Below are 16,801 nucleotides of genomic sequence, written 5' to 3'. Positions count from 1 at the left end.
TTATTATTCACAGTCTTTGTAATGGCAACGTCAAAATCAAGCCAGGAATGAGTAAACATCTTTCAATGCTGAACAGCACTCAGTTGCTACTGCAGCCCGAAGAATCAACTCGGCTACATTTCTCAAAAGCCAAAATATGTCCTTTCTTTTATTTTTCCTTTTCTTTTAAATGTCATTTAACATATTCTTATTTTTTTTAAAACCTGTTATAGAAATGGGGGAAATATGCATTTATTTACTTCCTTAAGTTAAAAAAGATAAACCAAAGAGATCTTGCACATGGTCTGCATTTGTCAGACAAGGAGTTAATGGTAAATACAGTCTGTCCATGTCTGTTTGAACCGAATGCCTGGTTAACTAACTAGCACATAATCAGTTAGCTCTTAATGTCTGTCCTGTGATCTGCAGCCATCGTTTTCACGAAACATGAGGATAAGGAAATGAACTGATTCACGATGATGGGTCTCTCACCAACTGTTTGTTCCTGAGTAGTCCCGATAGAAATTACCGAACGAATAAACTCTTATAATCTTATTTAAATGTTATACACCTTTAATATAATGTTTTAAATATATTTTTTATAGTTTCTTTATTTTGGCTAAGGTGCTTTATGAATAGTTTACATTTTTAAAGCTTAATACAAGTGTTACAGATAACAAAGTGTCTGATATTATCATATTCGAAAGAACACCAAAAGCTGTTTAGATAACAGAAAGGGGTAATATGTTGCTCTAACGTGTAAAACAGATCATTTATAATCATCAGAAATATTGAATATTCATAAAAGACATCAGAAATTAAACTGTTCAATAACCTCTTGTTTATTCATGAAGCATATTTAAAAGATAAAAGAAGACGATACAAACTATAATAAAATAATAAAATTACATAGGCTATCATAAAATAAACCTAATTTAATTGAGTATAGCACATATAAGAACAATTGCTATTGAGCAATGTGCTGTACGATAAAAGAAGACACAATGCAAAATACAAGAAAAGAATAAAATAACAGACTAACATTATACCAAATTGCTATGATAAAAACTATTGTTTCAAAGTTTATGGGCAGCCACAGCAAAATCTGTGATATTAATAATAGTTATTAACAATAATAATAATGATAATTAATAATGTTTTAAATGTTTCTATTTTAATTGTTTTTTTGATATTTTTATTTAGTTGTTAATCGGCGAGTGGGCGTGGCCTGATATGCCTCTGGTCTGATTGGTGGGCTCGCTCGCGTGTCGCTGTGCAGTGCTGAGGACGGGTCGTGTTGATTTCAGAAGTCATCATGGCGCTCACTTCCCCAGTCCAAGGTAAAGAGCTGTCTTCTGCTTACCTACCCGCACACAGCCGCTCTGACTTCCAGCCTCTGTCACACAGTGACCGAGTGAACCCGACACGCGTCTCCTGCAATGGGCCGTCGCTGTATTCGAGCTAACGTTACAGAAAGTGTCCTGCTAGTGGAGATACAGAAGCTAACAGCAGCTAGCTCCGTTAGCCTCACTCTTCAAATAGGCGAGAGCCGCCGCATTAACCCGCTGCACAAGCCGGAGGCGTCTTTGCTCAAACTAACGACACGTCGGCTTCTTCAGCTTGAATACCGCGTCCATTAGACTCTCTCCTGTTATCTCCTGAAGACGCTCCGCTCGCGGTGTGATAAGTAGCGGGAGTGTGCTCCGCGATAAGGAGCATCGGTGTTAGCAGCATTAGCGGCTCCTCCTGAGCCTGTCATCCGGAGATGATGAAATGTCCTCAGACACCATTGTCACCATCCGTAACACCTGATTCCAACGAGGTGTCTTTGAGTGGTGTCACAGTCACATCTTTGTATTTATGATCTGTCTCAGATCACAAACCCTAATCACCGCATAGTATCGAGTCTGTTTGACCTCGTCCAGTCTGATCACAGGTATTTTCCACCTTGTCTAACAACTGTAACCCTGCAGCTGTAGTGGAAACAGGTTCCTGCCAGCTTCAGACTTTTAGTGTCTGGCTGGTGATCAGCTACTCTTCCTCGCCTTATTGTGTGTGTCACTGCATATTCTCCATTCTGCCTTTCTGCATCAGGCTGTGGTTTTCAGTTTAGTTTTGCATACTGATGTTTAATAGAGATGAGCACAGGAGCTCTGCTTGTGAATTATCTGAATACAGAGGCCAAAATGTATAGAAAACCGTTCTGGGTGATAGAAAAGTTTTCACATCTGTTTATATCGATAAGTATCACGATAAATGTCAATACGATTATTTCTATATTAAGTTTAACAAAAAAACAATGTCTGGATTACCATGAAATTTGGTGGAAGGATGATACATGGGTGAGGAGTGAACCTCTTATATTTTGGTGCAGTTCTGGATCAGGGGTGGATCCAGGAATCGTTTTTCTCACCTTCTTTGTCATTGCAAGATATGAGAGTAATTCACGAGTGCACATTTAGAGAACAATTTTTTGTAATTGTGTATTTAGTGTTTGGTTTGAACAGCTTTTTGTTTATTTGCGTTTGTCTTCAGCAGCAGTGATAATGCTCTTTCTGCAGTGTCCCATCACCAGAGCAAATACTGTAGATGAATAAGACGGTGTGTTGTTTACATTGGTTTATCATCTCATTTGTGTAAGTTGAATTAGGTAAGATAGATAAGATAACCCTTTTATTATTTCTCCCCGTTTAAACCACTATCATGTTTGCCTGACATTTATTTTTCTGGTTCATCTGAGGGTCTTTACCATCACCTCTGATTGACGACAGGATGGCAGAATTGTTCTCGGGCACGACCTCCGTTTTTGTGTTTATTCAGTAAATACACATTTAGGATTTGAGAAATCACAAAAACTGCACAGCATCACTTTATATTGAAGACATTATTATGGACCTGGTCCAGTGTTTTCTTTGCTGTTTCTGTCTCATAATATCCCCAAAAGCCAGTAACCTGAGAGCCAGAATTGCAGCATTATGTCCTGTGGAGAGAGCAGCGAGTAAAGCCAAGACTCCACAGATTGCTGTGCACATACTGTCCTGCTTAGCTTAGTTTTTACATCAAGTCAAGGAATCAAGAACTTCACCAAAATGAAGCTGCATCCAGTGTTTTGTCCAAAACTACCATATGAGATACCAATTTCTAATTTATTTGAGATATATTATGTATTTTCTACATATATATTGGTCCGATCAGCATGTGAATGCAGATGGGACAGTTTTTATTTATTTTACTGCTGCAGTCTTTAAATTAAGGTTACCACCTCCTTTGTTTTTTTGTGGTTGTATTCTTGGGTCAAGTACACTATCAATGATTTTTAATTATTAAAAGGTGGGATGTTTCTGAAACAAACCGCTTAGCTACAAATCAGTATCAGTACATGGTACAAAATAAGCCTGTGGTATGCATGATGTGCTTACATAGTATTAGTCTCATAGTCACCAAGATTTAAATGGTGTATCCTTCCCTGATCTACACATACTTTTGATTTGTATGAGTCTCTTTTCTAATGAATCTTTGTTTCCCCTCTGCAGAGCACCCATATAGCCATCTAATTGAGACACTGAAAGATGGCACAATCAAGTTCTTCAATCCACAGAATTTAAATGATCCACGATATGGTGAGTTCAGACCCTCTGACTTAAAGAAAGAACACAGAGATTTCCCCTCTTCTCTTTGTGTATTTATGTTATTGCAAACTGTGAGATAGTGTTTTTAAGGACCCAGTTCAGTCCACAGAATGAAAGAATCCCTACCACTGATATTTCCAGGGTAGGAGCAAATGTTAGAGAGCATTTGTACATATTCCTTTAGATGAATTTACCTTTAGGAGCCTTCATGGGTTCGGCACAGTCATAAATCTAACATCACCACCTCTCTTTTTGTTTTCTCTTTGCAGACAAGCTGCCTCTGTCCATCCGCGTCTTACTGGAGGCAGCGATTCGTAACTGTGATGGCTTTTACACGAAAAAAGAAGATGTCCAAAACCTCTTGGACTGGCAGCAGCTGCAGAATCAAACTGAGGTGCCGTTCTCTCCAGCTCGAGTCCTGCTCCAGGACTTCACGTGAGTTTCATTGGGTTTACATTTGCAGTCTTTGCACACCAAGTCTTTTGATCAAGGAGCTGTGAAATTATCCTGATCTCTTCCTTTTCAGGATACCAGTGGTCCAGTTTGATTAGCTAGCAATGAGACAACATATTAAAAAGAGGAAAACTCATTTCTGTGATCCAAATTATCCCGAACGGATCAAACAACTCTCTGGAATGTCTTTGAGAGATGCAAAAAAAGTTGGAGTTGGTGTGTAAATGTGATTGACAGGACGTAAGGATGTATTTATACGCAACAAGCTTTACACAAGGCCTCTCTGCTGTATAATATTTCTGAGAAGCAAAGTGAGGCATCAGGCAATCACAGCTCCATGTGAATCAATTAATAAAATGACAAAGATGTAACCAGCATCTTCATTATTAGAGAAGTCAGAGCAGATGGCTGGTTGATGGGTAATGTGCAAAAAAAAGACACAATAACATCAATAGATATTTTGTATTTATAGTCCTCCTTGTACTGAAGGTGTGGTTTGATTCTTTTCTTCTTCTGCTTTCCTTTCACAGAGGTATTCCTGCCATGGTGGACCTGGCAGCCATGAGGGATGCTGTTGCCAAACATGGCATGGACCCCAGCCTGGTCAACCCCAAATGCCCCACAGACCTCATTGTAGACCACTCATTACAGATTGATTATAGCAAATGGTTTGTTTGCATTTGCTTTTTGTGTTTTTTTATAAACGTATTAAGTTAGTGAGTTTTTTTATTTAAGGGAAAACACTGATCAACTTTATGAATCCTTCTTTCCTACATTTTTTTTCACAGTGCCACACAGAACGCTCCAAACCCTGGTGGAGGGAATGGCCCAAACCAGAGCCAGGGTCCCTCTCGTTCCACGACCTCCAGGCCTCCGTCCAGAGGAGGCTCACAGTGCGGAGGCCAGCGGGGCACATGTAGTAAAGCTGCCTGCAGTGACCCTCCAGGCTCCCCTGGTCAACCCCCAGCCTCCGTCCAGCAGATCGAGAACACGCCCCTCCTCTGCCCTTTCCACCTGAAACCTGTATCTGAGTAAGTTGTGGAGAACTGAAGGGCTGTTGATGTAAGGTTTGAGGAAAAACTAATTTAAATGTGGGTTAGAGGCGAAAGCAGACCTCAAATTTGTAACTTTCTCCCAAGGCTTGTTAGATTTGAGCCGTGCTGTATTTGTTTCATTTTCATTGCTTTATTCATGTATTTTAAGAAATGGCAGTTAAAAGAGCAAACACACCTCAAATGTTTGAGTTTCTGGGAAGGATTGTTAAGTATGAGCCAGTTTTTTGCATAGGACTTTTCAGCTGTATGAGCAGACCGGTCTGTCCCTCCCGGCTCTAAGCTGAGGGGTCTGGAACGAAAAACTCCAGGGGATGGCCCGGAGCCTCTCACTTGGACATTTGCATTCTCAAATACAGCCTCAGAGATTAGTGCATTTCTGAAAACAGCTTGTAGCTGCTCGTCTCCGTCACTCCTCAAAATGACAATACATTCTTTCTTTTTTTAATCGATAGTGAATCAAACAAACAGTTAACTTCAAGTACTGTTCAGGTCCTAATAACTTGTGATTAGTGGTGGTGTTTATTGAGGTGTAAAATGAGCACACGTCAGCGAGGGAGTGGGAAGAAAGAACGCTAATATAAATTATACATAAAAAGTATGTAAATTGAAAACCCTGTGAGCATTGCTGAATCGGTTCATTTTAATTGCTTATTCATTTATTCAAGAATTGGCAGTTAACGGAGCAGACAGACCTCAAAAGTTTCACTTTCTGACAATGTGTGCTAGATATGAGTATTGGAATATTTTAGTTTAATTTGGTTGGTCATGCATTTTTTTTAAGAAAGTCGGGAAAAATATTAAATTGTGCCCTCCCACTCTGTTCCATCTGTTTAGTCAGCATCCACAATCTTTCAGATGTGCCCAAATAAGGATTCAATAAAGTGTCCTTTATGGCTCTGTCCGTTTCCAAATCTCTATCTTTATGTTGAGCATGACCGTGCTTTTAGGTTCAGTGTTGCAGTTCACATATCTAGGCACTTATTTAGTGTCACAACTGTGTAGCACCTTCAACAGAGCGTACTGGTCTCAGCACAAAAAATATTACCACTGACTGACACAGCGTTCTCCTCCATCATTTTTTATGTTGATTTGTTATTTTTTCTTCTTCAGAACTGACACATCTCTGAAGAATCAAGAACTGGAACTGACCAGAAATAAAGAGAGACTTCAGTTCTTTAAGGTAACACAAAGAGCAAATCAGGTTTTATTACATCATTTGAGACAGATTGTCTCACTGTAAATGTTTCCCTCTGTCTGCCAAACAGTGGTGTTCTAAAGCATTCAAGAATGTGAACGTGGTTCCTCCGGACGTCGGCGCAGTCCACCAGGTGAACCTGGAGTATCTAGCCAGAGTGATCCAGGTCAGCAATGGTTTCATCTACCCTGACAGCGTGGTGGGAACCGACTCTCACACCACCATGATCAACGGCCTGGGCATCCTGGGCTGGGGTATGACATTCTAAAACTTTCTAAGATCTTACCAGTATTGACATTTTTGTTTTGAACATTGTCAGCCAGGCAAGCTAATCAGGAACTAGTTGTTGCTCCTCTGTGGACAATAGGATGATTCAGATACTTAGAGGATTAGGAGTTAAGGAAAATCAAGAGGGTATACACTGTCTAAATAAACAGCGAAGAAGCTGTGATGCAAGCACCTTTCTGTTCATTCACTCCACAGTGCAAACAATTGTTTTGTTTTACTCCTCCAGGTGTTGGGGGAATTGAGTCAGAAGCTGTGATGCTGGGCCAACCAGTGTCTCTGACTCTTCCTCAGGTGGTGGGCTGTAAACTGGTGGGCTCCATCAACCCCCTAACCACCTCCATAGACATCGTCCTCGGCATCACAAAGGTAAAACTGCTCTGCTGCCCTTTAAATATACCTGTAAAACTACAGGAACCACACCCGAGGGTTTAAATAAGGTTTTTCACTGCGAACTGCAGGGACTTAAAGTAAAGTGAACTGTAACATCTATCAGGAATGGAAATCCAAGCGTTAATTAATTGCAAAACATCTATATTTGCCTTATAGGAGTAGTAAAGTATTATGTGATTTGATTTTCCAGCACTTGCGACAAGCTGGGATCGCTGGAAAGTTTGTAGAGTTTTTTGGACCTGGCGTTTCTCAGCTGTCGGCCCCTGACCGAACCACCATCGCCAACATGTGTCCAGAATACAACGCTACAGTCAGCTTCTTCCCCGTCGACCAGGTCACACTCAGGCACTTTAAAAAGACAAGTGAGTGCTGCCTGCAGAGTTTTTCTTCACAGTTAAAGAACAGTGCATTGTATCTTCATCCACACAGTTGATGCTGGATTTATTCTTAAAAGTCCTGCTTTGATGGATTATCACTGGATTCAAGAACTAACCTGACATCGATTTTTTTTCAGATTTTACCCAGGAAAAACTTGAATTGATGGAACATTACATGAAGGCTGTAAAACTCTTCCGAAACTTTGAAGACCCCTCAGAAGACCCTGAGTATTCTGAGGTATGTTTTACACGTCAATCTGAGCTACACTGCCTGACAGTTATAATAAAGAGGCTCTGAAAAATGAATAGTGGATTAAAGAGAAGTTATTTCTGCTTTAATGGGATATTTTGAGTTGATGCTACAACTATTTTTATATGTAGTTTATAAAGAAAATAATTCCTTAACATTGTTAAGCCAAGAAAAGTTCATCATGACCTTGTTGCAGCAGTATAGGGATGGATTCATGCAATTAAGTCAAATAAAAAGTGTTGTTCATTGTGCAGGTGTTTGAAATCGACCTGAGCTCCATGGTGCCCTATGTGAGCGGACCAAAAAGACCACAGGACCGAGTGGCAGTCAGCAGCATGAAAGAAGACTTTCAGAGTTGTCTTCAAGAGAAGGTAACATAATGTCCACTGCTTTACTCTGCCAGTGTGTAAGTGTGATGCATCGTTGATCTTCTTGTCACCTCATAGCTGAGATCTGTAAATAAAATGTTGGTCTCCTTGCAGGTGGGTTTTAAAGGCTTCCACATCTCCAAGGAGAAGCAGGAGACCCGGGTCCCTTTCCTGCACTGTGGTCAGGAATACCAGCTGGCCCACGGCTCAGTGGTCATCGCTGCTGTTATCAGCTGCACCAACAACTGCAACCCGTCTGTCATGTTGACTGCAGGTGAAGGACTGACTGAAAAATGAAATAGAATTAGTTGATTTTTAAATCCTACTTAACATTGGAGCATCCAAAATTAATTATCTTTTCCATTGCTTCCCTATGTGTTGACTTACCACATGCTTGTAATGCATTTTTGCGTCACCTAGCAGTATTTGTGATTCAACTTTTCTTCTTCTTCAGGTCTACTGGCCAAAAAGGCAGTGGAGGCGGGGCTTGTTGTCAAACCTTACATCAGGACTAGCCTGGCTCCCGGAAGTGGCATGGTCACTCACTACCTCAGCACCAGTGGAGTCCTGCCTTACTTCAGCCAGCTGGGGTAAGCATGTGTGCGCACACACACACACACACACACACACATTCACACAAACACAATACCTTAAACTTGAATTATTATTAGTTAAAATTGAATTAGAAATATCAGAAACTGGAATAATAGTGACGATTAAGTTGCAGATGTCTGTAATACAGAAACGGCATTATACAAGGAGATGATGTTAAGGATAAAGTGTAGCTTTGTTTTTTTATCTGATTTAATAATGAAATATTGAAAAAAGAATCGTCGGATCTATCGATTATCAAAACAAGTTTTAGTTTCAGCCTTAAAGACTTATTTTATCAGTCCAGAGCACATGCAATAGGTTAGGCTGATAGTGACCGCCCTCTTCTGGATCATGAAATGAACTATTTCAGCCAGTCTGATGCGCTTCTATGATGTAAATTTTGAATTCAATCCCATTATAAGAAGAATGAGCTTTTACCCATGTTACTATGAAGGTTTGAATTTGGAATAATAAACGTGACAGCCCCATCACTCACACACAGACACATCACGTCTGAATGACTTCTTTCTTCCATTACACATTGACAGGTTTGAGGTGATAGGTTACGGTTGTGCCACCTGTGTAGGAAACACAGCACCGTTACCAGACACTGTCATGGATGCAATCAAACAGGTTTGATTTTTTTATAATCCTCGATTCTGCTTTTTATGGGGATATCAAATTAAAAGTAAGTAGTTGTAGCCGACATCAGATCAAATCCTGACAGTGTACTTTGTTTCAGGGCAACCTGGTGGCCTGTGGGGTGTTGTCTGGCAACAGGCAGTTTGAGGGCCGCCTCTGTGACTGTGTCCGTGCCAACTACCTGGCCTCCCCTCCCCTGGTGGTGGCTTATGCTATTGCAGGCACTGTGGGAATCGACTTTGAGAAAGAGCCTTTAGGTAAAAAAAGACACACGTCAGGAGCCGTCTTAAGCTGTTACTCTAAAGCCTCATGTTACATTGGGGACTTTGGCTGTTTATAGTGAGTCGGTGTTTAATGTTTCCGTGTCTTGTTCAGACATGCATCAGCCACAGAACAGAGCTGTGCTGGTTAGTTCATTTAAGGTCTGAACTATTGTTTATCCTTCTCATGATAAAGTCTTTAATCCTAGATATATACAGCATGATTAACATAGATGAAACCATAAAAACATTCTGATCAAACCATAACACAAAGGGTTATCTTTTTGTTTTTGTTTTAGATTCCATTTCTGTTTTTAAAGTTCTGGGATGTTTCTTTTATTTCATAGATGTCAGTCTCTATTACTCTCGTTTTCATGTTGATATTGTTATCGTGCTAACAATTGGACATCTTTTTGCTGATGCAGGGGTCACGTCTGAGGGGAAGGAGGTGTACCTTCGTGATATTTGGCCATCCAGAGAGGAGATCCAGCAGACTGAGGAAGACACAGTCATCTCCTCCATTTTTAAGGATCTCAGGGGGAGGATGGAGGTGAGGAAAGAATTTTTATGACTCTGCGCCAGTGGCCGGAGGCATCATGTTTTAGGGTTGTCCATCCGTCCGTACCATTGTCTTGAATGTGATATCTCAAGAATGCCTTGACAGAGTGTCTTCAAATTTGGTACAAATATTCACTTGAACCCAAGGAAGGACTGATTAGATTTTGTTTGTCAAAGGTCACAGTGACCTCATGTTACTGTGAATGTGCTATGTAAGGACTGCCTGTAGTGAATTTATTTTCAACTAGTCCAAGTCATTTGGACTCTCTGATTAACTGATTAAATTGTAGTGGTCAAAGGTCAAGATCACAGTGGCTTCTAAAATTGTGGCTTCTTGAATGTGATATGTAATCAGCTTGAGGGAATTTCTTCAACTTTTGATCAGTTACAGGTCACAAACACACCAACAAACTGAGGTGCTTTCTCACCATGCCATCTTAAAAGAAGTAGCACGTTCACCTGGATATCAAATTTCCATCACTGCTGAACGATGCTCATTAAAACCTGCGTCCACAGTAAAACATTTAACTGTGAATAAATGCTGATTGTATCTTTTCATACTGCAGTTTCTTGACTTGTGGAAAAGTGGCTCAGTTTCTCTTTGTCTAATTTGTGTTTTTACTTAAGTCAAGTGAAAAGTTGCTGTGTTGTTGTGGCTTCTTCCAGAAAGGAAACACATTTTGGAACAACATCGAATGTCCGGAATCTGTACTTTTCCCCTGGGATCACAAGTCCACATACATCCGCTCACCTTGTTTTTTCAGCAAGTTGGTAAGTGTCTGTGGAACACTCCATTATTGAAGTAACATTTTTGTACAACTGGTAAATAACTATCAGCAGTTTAGTCAGTAAGCTTCTTTTCTGCTTGTCTTTCCTCTCAGAGTAAAGACGTTCCTCCCCCTCAGTCGATAGAGGGCGCTCATGCCTTACTGTTCCTTGGGGACAAAGTGACCACGGACCATATCTCACCAGCTGGCAGCATCGCTAGGGTCAGCGCGGCTGCCAAGTACCTGATGAGCAAACGGTCAGTTTCCCTGTCAGGCACAAGGAAAACCAGATTCCCCAACTTCACTAGTCTCAATGTATAAATTCTCTTAAATCTCTGACTGCTGATGAATTCACACAGATCAACTATCAATAATCCGATGTTATTACTCCTGACCACAATTTCTTAAAAGTACAGATTAACAACAACTGGTTTGTTCCAATCTGCACATGTTCACAGCAGTTCAGATCAGTCTGGTGGGAAGAGTCATGACAAGATGTATGAATCTGATAATTCAATTATTTAATAAGTTATAAATGCATTCATTATTTTTGAGAAAACAAAACAAATAATAAAGACCTCTGTTATGCCTGCTGCACACTACAAAATCCTTACAAACCACAAAAATCATTTGGCCAGATAATCTTTTCAAATCAACCTCACATCTGCAATGCCCCCATGATTGTTGGAAGGGCTGAATAAGACCCTTATATTAGGCTGATAACCCCCTAGTGTGGATCCAGCCTTAACCAAAAGTTTGATGTGTTAAAACTGTAACTGAACAGTTTACAATGAGGAGTAAACAAAAAGGTCATTGCTTTGGCCACAGTGACCGTTTACACCAAAGATAAATATTCAGTTGCAATGAGCTTAAGAACTTAAGAAATGTTTTGGTAATCTCAGTTGTTTTTATAATCACAGGGTTATGTTCAGTGTATTTACATTTGAATTTGAATCTTTCTCCTCAGTCTGACGCCGCGGGAGTTCAACTCGTACGGCGCACGCAGAGGGAACGACGCAGTGATGACCAGAGGCACGTTCGCCAGCATCAAGCTCCAGAATCGATTCATCGGCAAATCAGGCCCCAAGACTTTGCACATTCCATCAGGCCAGACAGTGAGTCGACTTTGACCTTTAGCTGCGGCATCATGTGTATCTATCACCGTCAACTGCTTCAGGTTCAGCCTCGGCTAGCCGGCTTGTTGTGTTTGCTAAGTCAGCCGTGCTGATGATGATAACCTGCTCTCTTCCTGATCAGCTGGACGTCTTCGAGGCAGCTGATCGCTATCAGAGAGATGGTGTTCCCCTCATTATCCTGGCAGGCAAAGACTACGGCTCTGGAAACTCCAGGGACTGGGTCGCCAAAGGACCATACCTACTGGTAAACAACAACAAACACACTGTGCACAGACTGTACAATTAACAACGACAAGCATCTTTTACAGTCAAATTTTTCTCACGTCAGTTTACTCTCTTTTGCTGATTAGAACACTAGAGGGATTTAAGTTCATTCAGTTTTTATATAAACTCCTGATGCTATAATTCTGAAATGTATTTGTAATATATGAAAGCAGTAAATATTGTTGTCAATTAAGGATATAGAAACATTAATCAGATACACTTCCGTATTCATACAACCTGGGCTGGCACTTTGACATATTCACTTTCTGTTACGCCACCACTCCCTCGCTTGTGTTCCTGATTCTCGTTGGTCTGTGATCACCACAGGGGGTACGTGCAGTCATCGCTGAGAGCTTCGAGAAGTTGCACAAGAACCAGCTGGTGGGAATGGGCATCATTCCGCTCGAATTCCTGCCTGGCCAGAACACGGACTCGCTGGAGCTCAGCGGGAAGGAGAGGTTCACCATCACCCTACCGGAGAGCCTGAGTCCGAGGCAGCAGCTCACTGTCAGGGTGAGCAACAGACAGCTGACACCACGCTGCCATGACGCTCACACACAGCAGAGAAAGATCTCTGCTGGTTTTTATTCTGATCTTACTGAGAAGATAAACTAGTTCAAATAGAATAAATTGAATAGACATTGTTCTTGATGGAAGTGATAGTTAATAATGAAACATGCTTTTTATGAGCACAGAACAGAGAGTTTTCAGAATTCAAAATAAAAGCAGATGATATTTTATGAAAAGTTGCTATAATATTTTCCATCTTTTGCGATTTTTCAAATAATATCAAGTCCTGTTAAGTGATTGACAAGGAATATTTACCTAAGTTAAAGTGATACTTTGCTGTAAACTAAATCATATGACTAAACACATTAATGCTGGTTTTAATGTCACATTCATCACTTAATATATTAAAACTACCTTTATGAGTTGAACATGGCTCAATACGCCACCTGTTTTAAACCAACTTGGACCTTCAAGCTCCTTGCTTACGTAGAGTCAACCGTTGGGGATCTCTCCTCATCATGACATTACTGTGTGTGTATTTCTATATATATGAAAAGGTGAACACCCTCGTATCATATGTGGGCGGCCCCCCAGTGACAGGAGTGTTCATCTGGAAAGCCGTGCTCATTTCTAACCCATGCTTAAACTAATAACTCAGATGTCCAGCGCTCTCCTCACACACGGTTTAGCCCTGGCAGCCCTGTGCTGGCAGTTTGAGAGAAATGAGAAAGAAATCCCGCCCTGAGTTGTTAAATGTTCCAGTTTCTTCATGAATTAGTTACTAGTTTAGTCTGAGGTCTGTCGCTGAGTGGGTCACTTACTCTGAGTTTATCAGACCTTCCTCTGCTGCTGCTGGACACACGAGCGATGAGTCATTAACAGGCTCGACTCTAGTTTACATTGCATGTATTTATCCTATATGTCATTAGTCTTTCATTCATTTAGATAGATGTGTGAATGATGTGAAACACTTACTGCACTTACAGGGTCATGGCAGCGTCTCAGTAAAGGGTTTCTCTCTGTTGTCTTGCAGACCAGTCAAGGGACGTCCTTCTCTGTCACCGCACTGTTGGACACAGAGATGGACGTTATCTTCTTCCAGCATGGAGGGCTCCTTCGATACGTCGCACGGACTCTACTGTGAAACCGCCTGCAGCCTGGCCTCAAGCCTACAGAGTGTGCACCAGGCTCATGAACTGCAGTCCTCTTTGTTTCCCCCAGTTTGTCTTCAACTTGATGAAAGCGGCTCATTGGAACGACATAAGGACTAATGGTCTGTGTGTTTGAACTGGATATACGTCTCCAAACCAACAGAGTCATGAGAGGACAGTTTCAGCTGCTTCTCCTTCACTACGCATGGCTGGTCCCGCTTCTACAACAGCTTTGTTTGTCCTCACATGACCATCGGAACAACTGCAGGAAGACGTGCTGACATGCACTCAATAAAGAGATCTGACCTTCATTGACCTTTGAACACCTGTTTTTTTACTTTTGTTGTTGGAGAGTGAAACTTCAGAGCACCGAGGGGACGTCTCATTCACCATTCAAGCCAAGAAGAAATGAGTCCTCTCTGCTTCTGTTGTTATTAAGCTAAAACAAAACCAATCCTGCTTGGAAAGGCTAAGATGGTGCTAGGTACTATAAGGTTTTCCTCAACATTCATGTAAAGTTCATTTCAGAAAGTATCGGAGTTGATGTCCGTTGTTCTAAACAATCCTAGTAAATAAGTCAAAATTTCTTAATCAAAAATTTTGCTTAAAAAATTTGATTTGCCTCCTAAAACTCAGTTTATATCATCTGAAAAAATGTGTAACTATTATATGTGCTTTGTTACTTGCTCCCTGCATTAGCATGGTTCCTATTTCAACTGACAGTCATCTGCATCACATTAAAGGTAAATGATAAAAACTTTCCGCAAAAGAATCTGTTAATACCAATGCACACAGCATCATATTCTTCTAAAGGTTCAGTTTATTTTCTAAGTAAATATTTAACACAACTGGTGTTTAAACCCAGAGTTTCATCAGAGTGCAACAATGTTAACTTTAAATTTAGTTTTTTATACATTAACTGATGCTGAGGTGAGAGGCACTCACTGAGCTGTTGACAGTTGCAGTGACAGCCAATTTTGAGATTAAACTGCTGAATCACCCTGATGACTGATGTTACTGAGAGTGGGTCCAGCCTGAGCCTGACCACCTACAGCCAAGTTCAGCATCATCAGCATTAATGTTCATTTTCACACATTGACGTTTGTCTCTCAGTATTGGAGAATACCACGCTACACGTTTGGGGAAAAAGCTTTTTGTCTTTGTTGTCTGATAAGTGCATGACCTAAGCGATGATTCAATCAGGTGATCAGCGTCAGTTGGGTCTGAAGACCTCGATGTTGAAACATGAAAAAATCTATTGGTGGAGACTTTGGTTGAGTTTGGATTGAGGCAGCTTGTCTGTCTGTGCTTAGCTAACATCTCTTTGGCTGAAGCTTTAAAGCCTCACTTGTACATAAACAGGTATAGAGGAACTGAACAGACATGTGTTCCTGTTACTGAACCAGACTCAGCTTGTGAAGGTTAAAGCTGTGTCAGATTTACAAGTGTAACCCGGCACTGCCTCTATGTACTGCTTATCCTGCTACTGGAGGTTGAACACTAAGAAGGGAGCTCCTAACTTTCACCTCTTTCATTAGAGTAAAAGCTTCGTGCATGAGGAGATGATCAATCCCTCCTGGTGACGTATAGTCAAGGCTCCATCAGCTGAAATGTAGTCTGACCTGACTGAACTCAACTTAAAGTGAGTGAACACCAGCCCTCTGTAAAGGGCAGGTATTGTTTGGTTTATAATTCATGATGATTTGAACTTCTGGACTTTTCATCTGAAATCATTGAGTTTTTGTTTGTGCAATTTAAAATTTGTGTATGAAACCATATTGACGTACTTGATCTGAAACCATGGATCCAGTGCAACACGTCACATTTTCTACAGTGTGGGTCGGAGCCTTTATGCATTTAGATATTTCTTTAGAGATCATGACGTGTTCATGAGAAGCTCTTTATTATTCACACTCAAGAGTGAGCAATCTGTGTTTCTTGCTTCGTCCAACTGCCAAATCCAGCTTCAGCAAGTAGCACACTGTGACGTGATGATGAGGCTGTCGTTTGGGTGACTCGTGTGTGATGATGATATTTCTACACTGCTTCATATTACAGGACACGTAGGGTTGTTTTTCTTTAAAGTTCCGGTCCATCTTCACAGTTTGCCTTCTTAGTTGGAGCAGGTTGTTTATCAGAAACGTGTGAAAGCAGAATGGAACATGACTGTGGACAGAGCGAGCAGCGGCACTAGTGGTTATGTGTGGTGTCGTCATGTATCGCCGTCTGCTGCTCAGTGTCAAAGTTCAGAGAAGCAAAGTGCAAATCAAGTCTCTGTCTGCTCATGGTGATGGATTGTATTGTAAATAGTTTTTAATAAATGCTGAGACAAATCTGCTAGTGTGTGTGTGAGTGAGTCATCAGAGAGCTCTGACTACTGTACCGTACTACTCAGCCTGTGAAAACATACAGTTCAGTCCTGGATTTAAGACTACAAATACCACATGTGGTGAAACCAATAAAGTTTCAGTCTATATGATTTAATAAGGTCACTGTGGAAATCCCTAGAGACAGACTTGAGACTTATTCAAAAGGCCAAATACATGTTTAGAGACCTTTGACCACCAAGGTCTAATCAGTTAATCAGTCTTAAATATAATCTTTGTGGCAAATTTGAAAGGATTCTCATGAGGCGTTTTTAAAATAACACATTCACAAGGAAAAATACTATTCATGGGATCACTGTGACCTTGACGTCCACATTCTGATCAGTTCATACGTGAGTCTAAGTGAACTGTTTCACTTTTCCCTAAAGGGGATCTTGTTCATAAGAATGGGACGTACAGACGACCTGAAAACATGATGCTTTCGTCAGCAGAGGCAAAAAACTCAAATAAATACTGTTGGCATCATAACAGGTTAAAAAATAAGGATTGTTTTAGATGTTGCTGTTTTGTGTTTACAGACACTAGACCCTTACATCAAGTAGGATCCT

General features: G+C 40.8%; 1 protein-coding gene across 1 annotated transcript; it reads left to right on the top strand.

Moving 5' to 3' along the window:
- Positions 1-1,232: 1,232 nt before the first annotated feature.
- On the top strand, positions 1,233-16,199 carry ireb2 (iron-responsive element binding protein 2). The gene is made up of 22 exons (XM_053426491.1): positions 1,233-1,319; positions 3,513-3,599; positions 3,878-4,043; positions 4,592-4,729; positions 4,850-5,092; positions 6,227-6,296; positions 6,382-6,565; positions 6,826-6,965; positions 7,180-7,351; positions 7,504-7,604; positions 7,871-7,987; positions 8,099-8,258; positions 8,439-8,574; positions 9,127-9,211; positions 9,321-9,477; positions 9,906-10,030; positions 10,705-10,809; positions 10,920-11,062; positions 11,773-11,920; positions 12,063-12,185; positions 12,533-12,718; positions 13,749-16,199. Exons 1-22 carry the CDS (start codon positions 1,295-1,297, stop codon positions 13,857-13,859), a joined length of 2,922 nt encoding a protein of 973 aa, XP_053282466.1. The 5' UTR covers positions 1,233-1,294; the 3' UTR covers positions 13,860-16,199.
- Positions 16,200-16,801: the final 602 nt, after the last annotated feature.

This window comes from Pleuronectes platessa, chromosome 7, assembly GCF_947347685.1.
Source record: "Pleuronectes platessa chromosome 7, fPlePla1.1, whole genome shotgun sequence".
In the NCBI taxonomy this organism is placed as follows: Eukaryota; Metazoa; Chordata; class Actinopteri; order Pleuronectiformes; family Pleuronectidae; genus Pleuronectes; species Pleuronectes platessa.
The sequence above is the reverse complement of the archived record's forward strand: the minus strand, read 5'-3'. Positions and strand labels throughout refer to the sequence as shown.

What these genes read in the sequence shown, in the direction of transcription:
- ireb2 (XM_053426491.1), top strand. Translation starts at nt 1,295, where the DNA reads ATGGCGCTCACTTCCCCAGTCCAAG. An exon ending in TTTAAATGATCCACGATATG is followed by an intron (nt 3,600 to 3,877) that starts GTGAGTTCAGAC and finishes TTCTCTTTGCAG; the next exon opens with ACAAGCTGCCTCTGTCCATC. An exon ending in AAGTACCTGATGAGCAAACG is followed by an intron (nt 11,063 to 11,772) that starts GTCAGTTTCCCT and finishes CTTTCTCCTCAG; the next exon opens with TCTGACGCCGCGGGAGTTCA.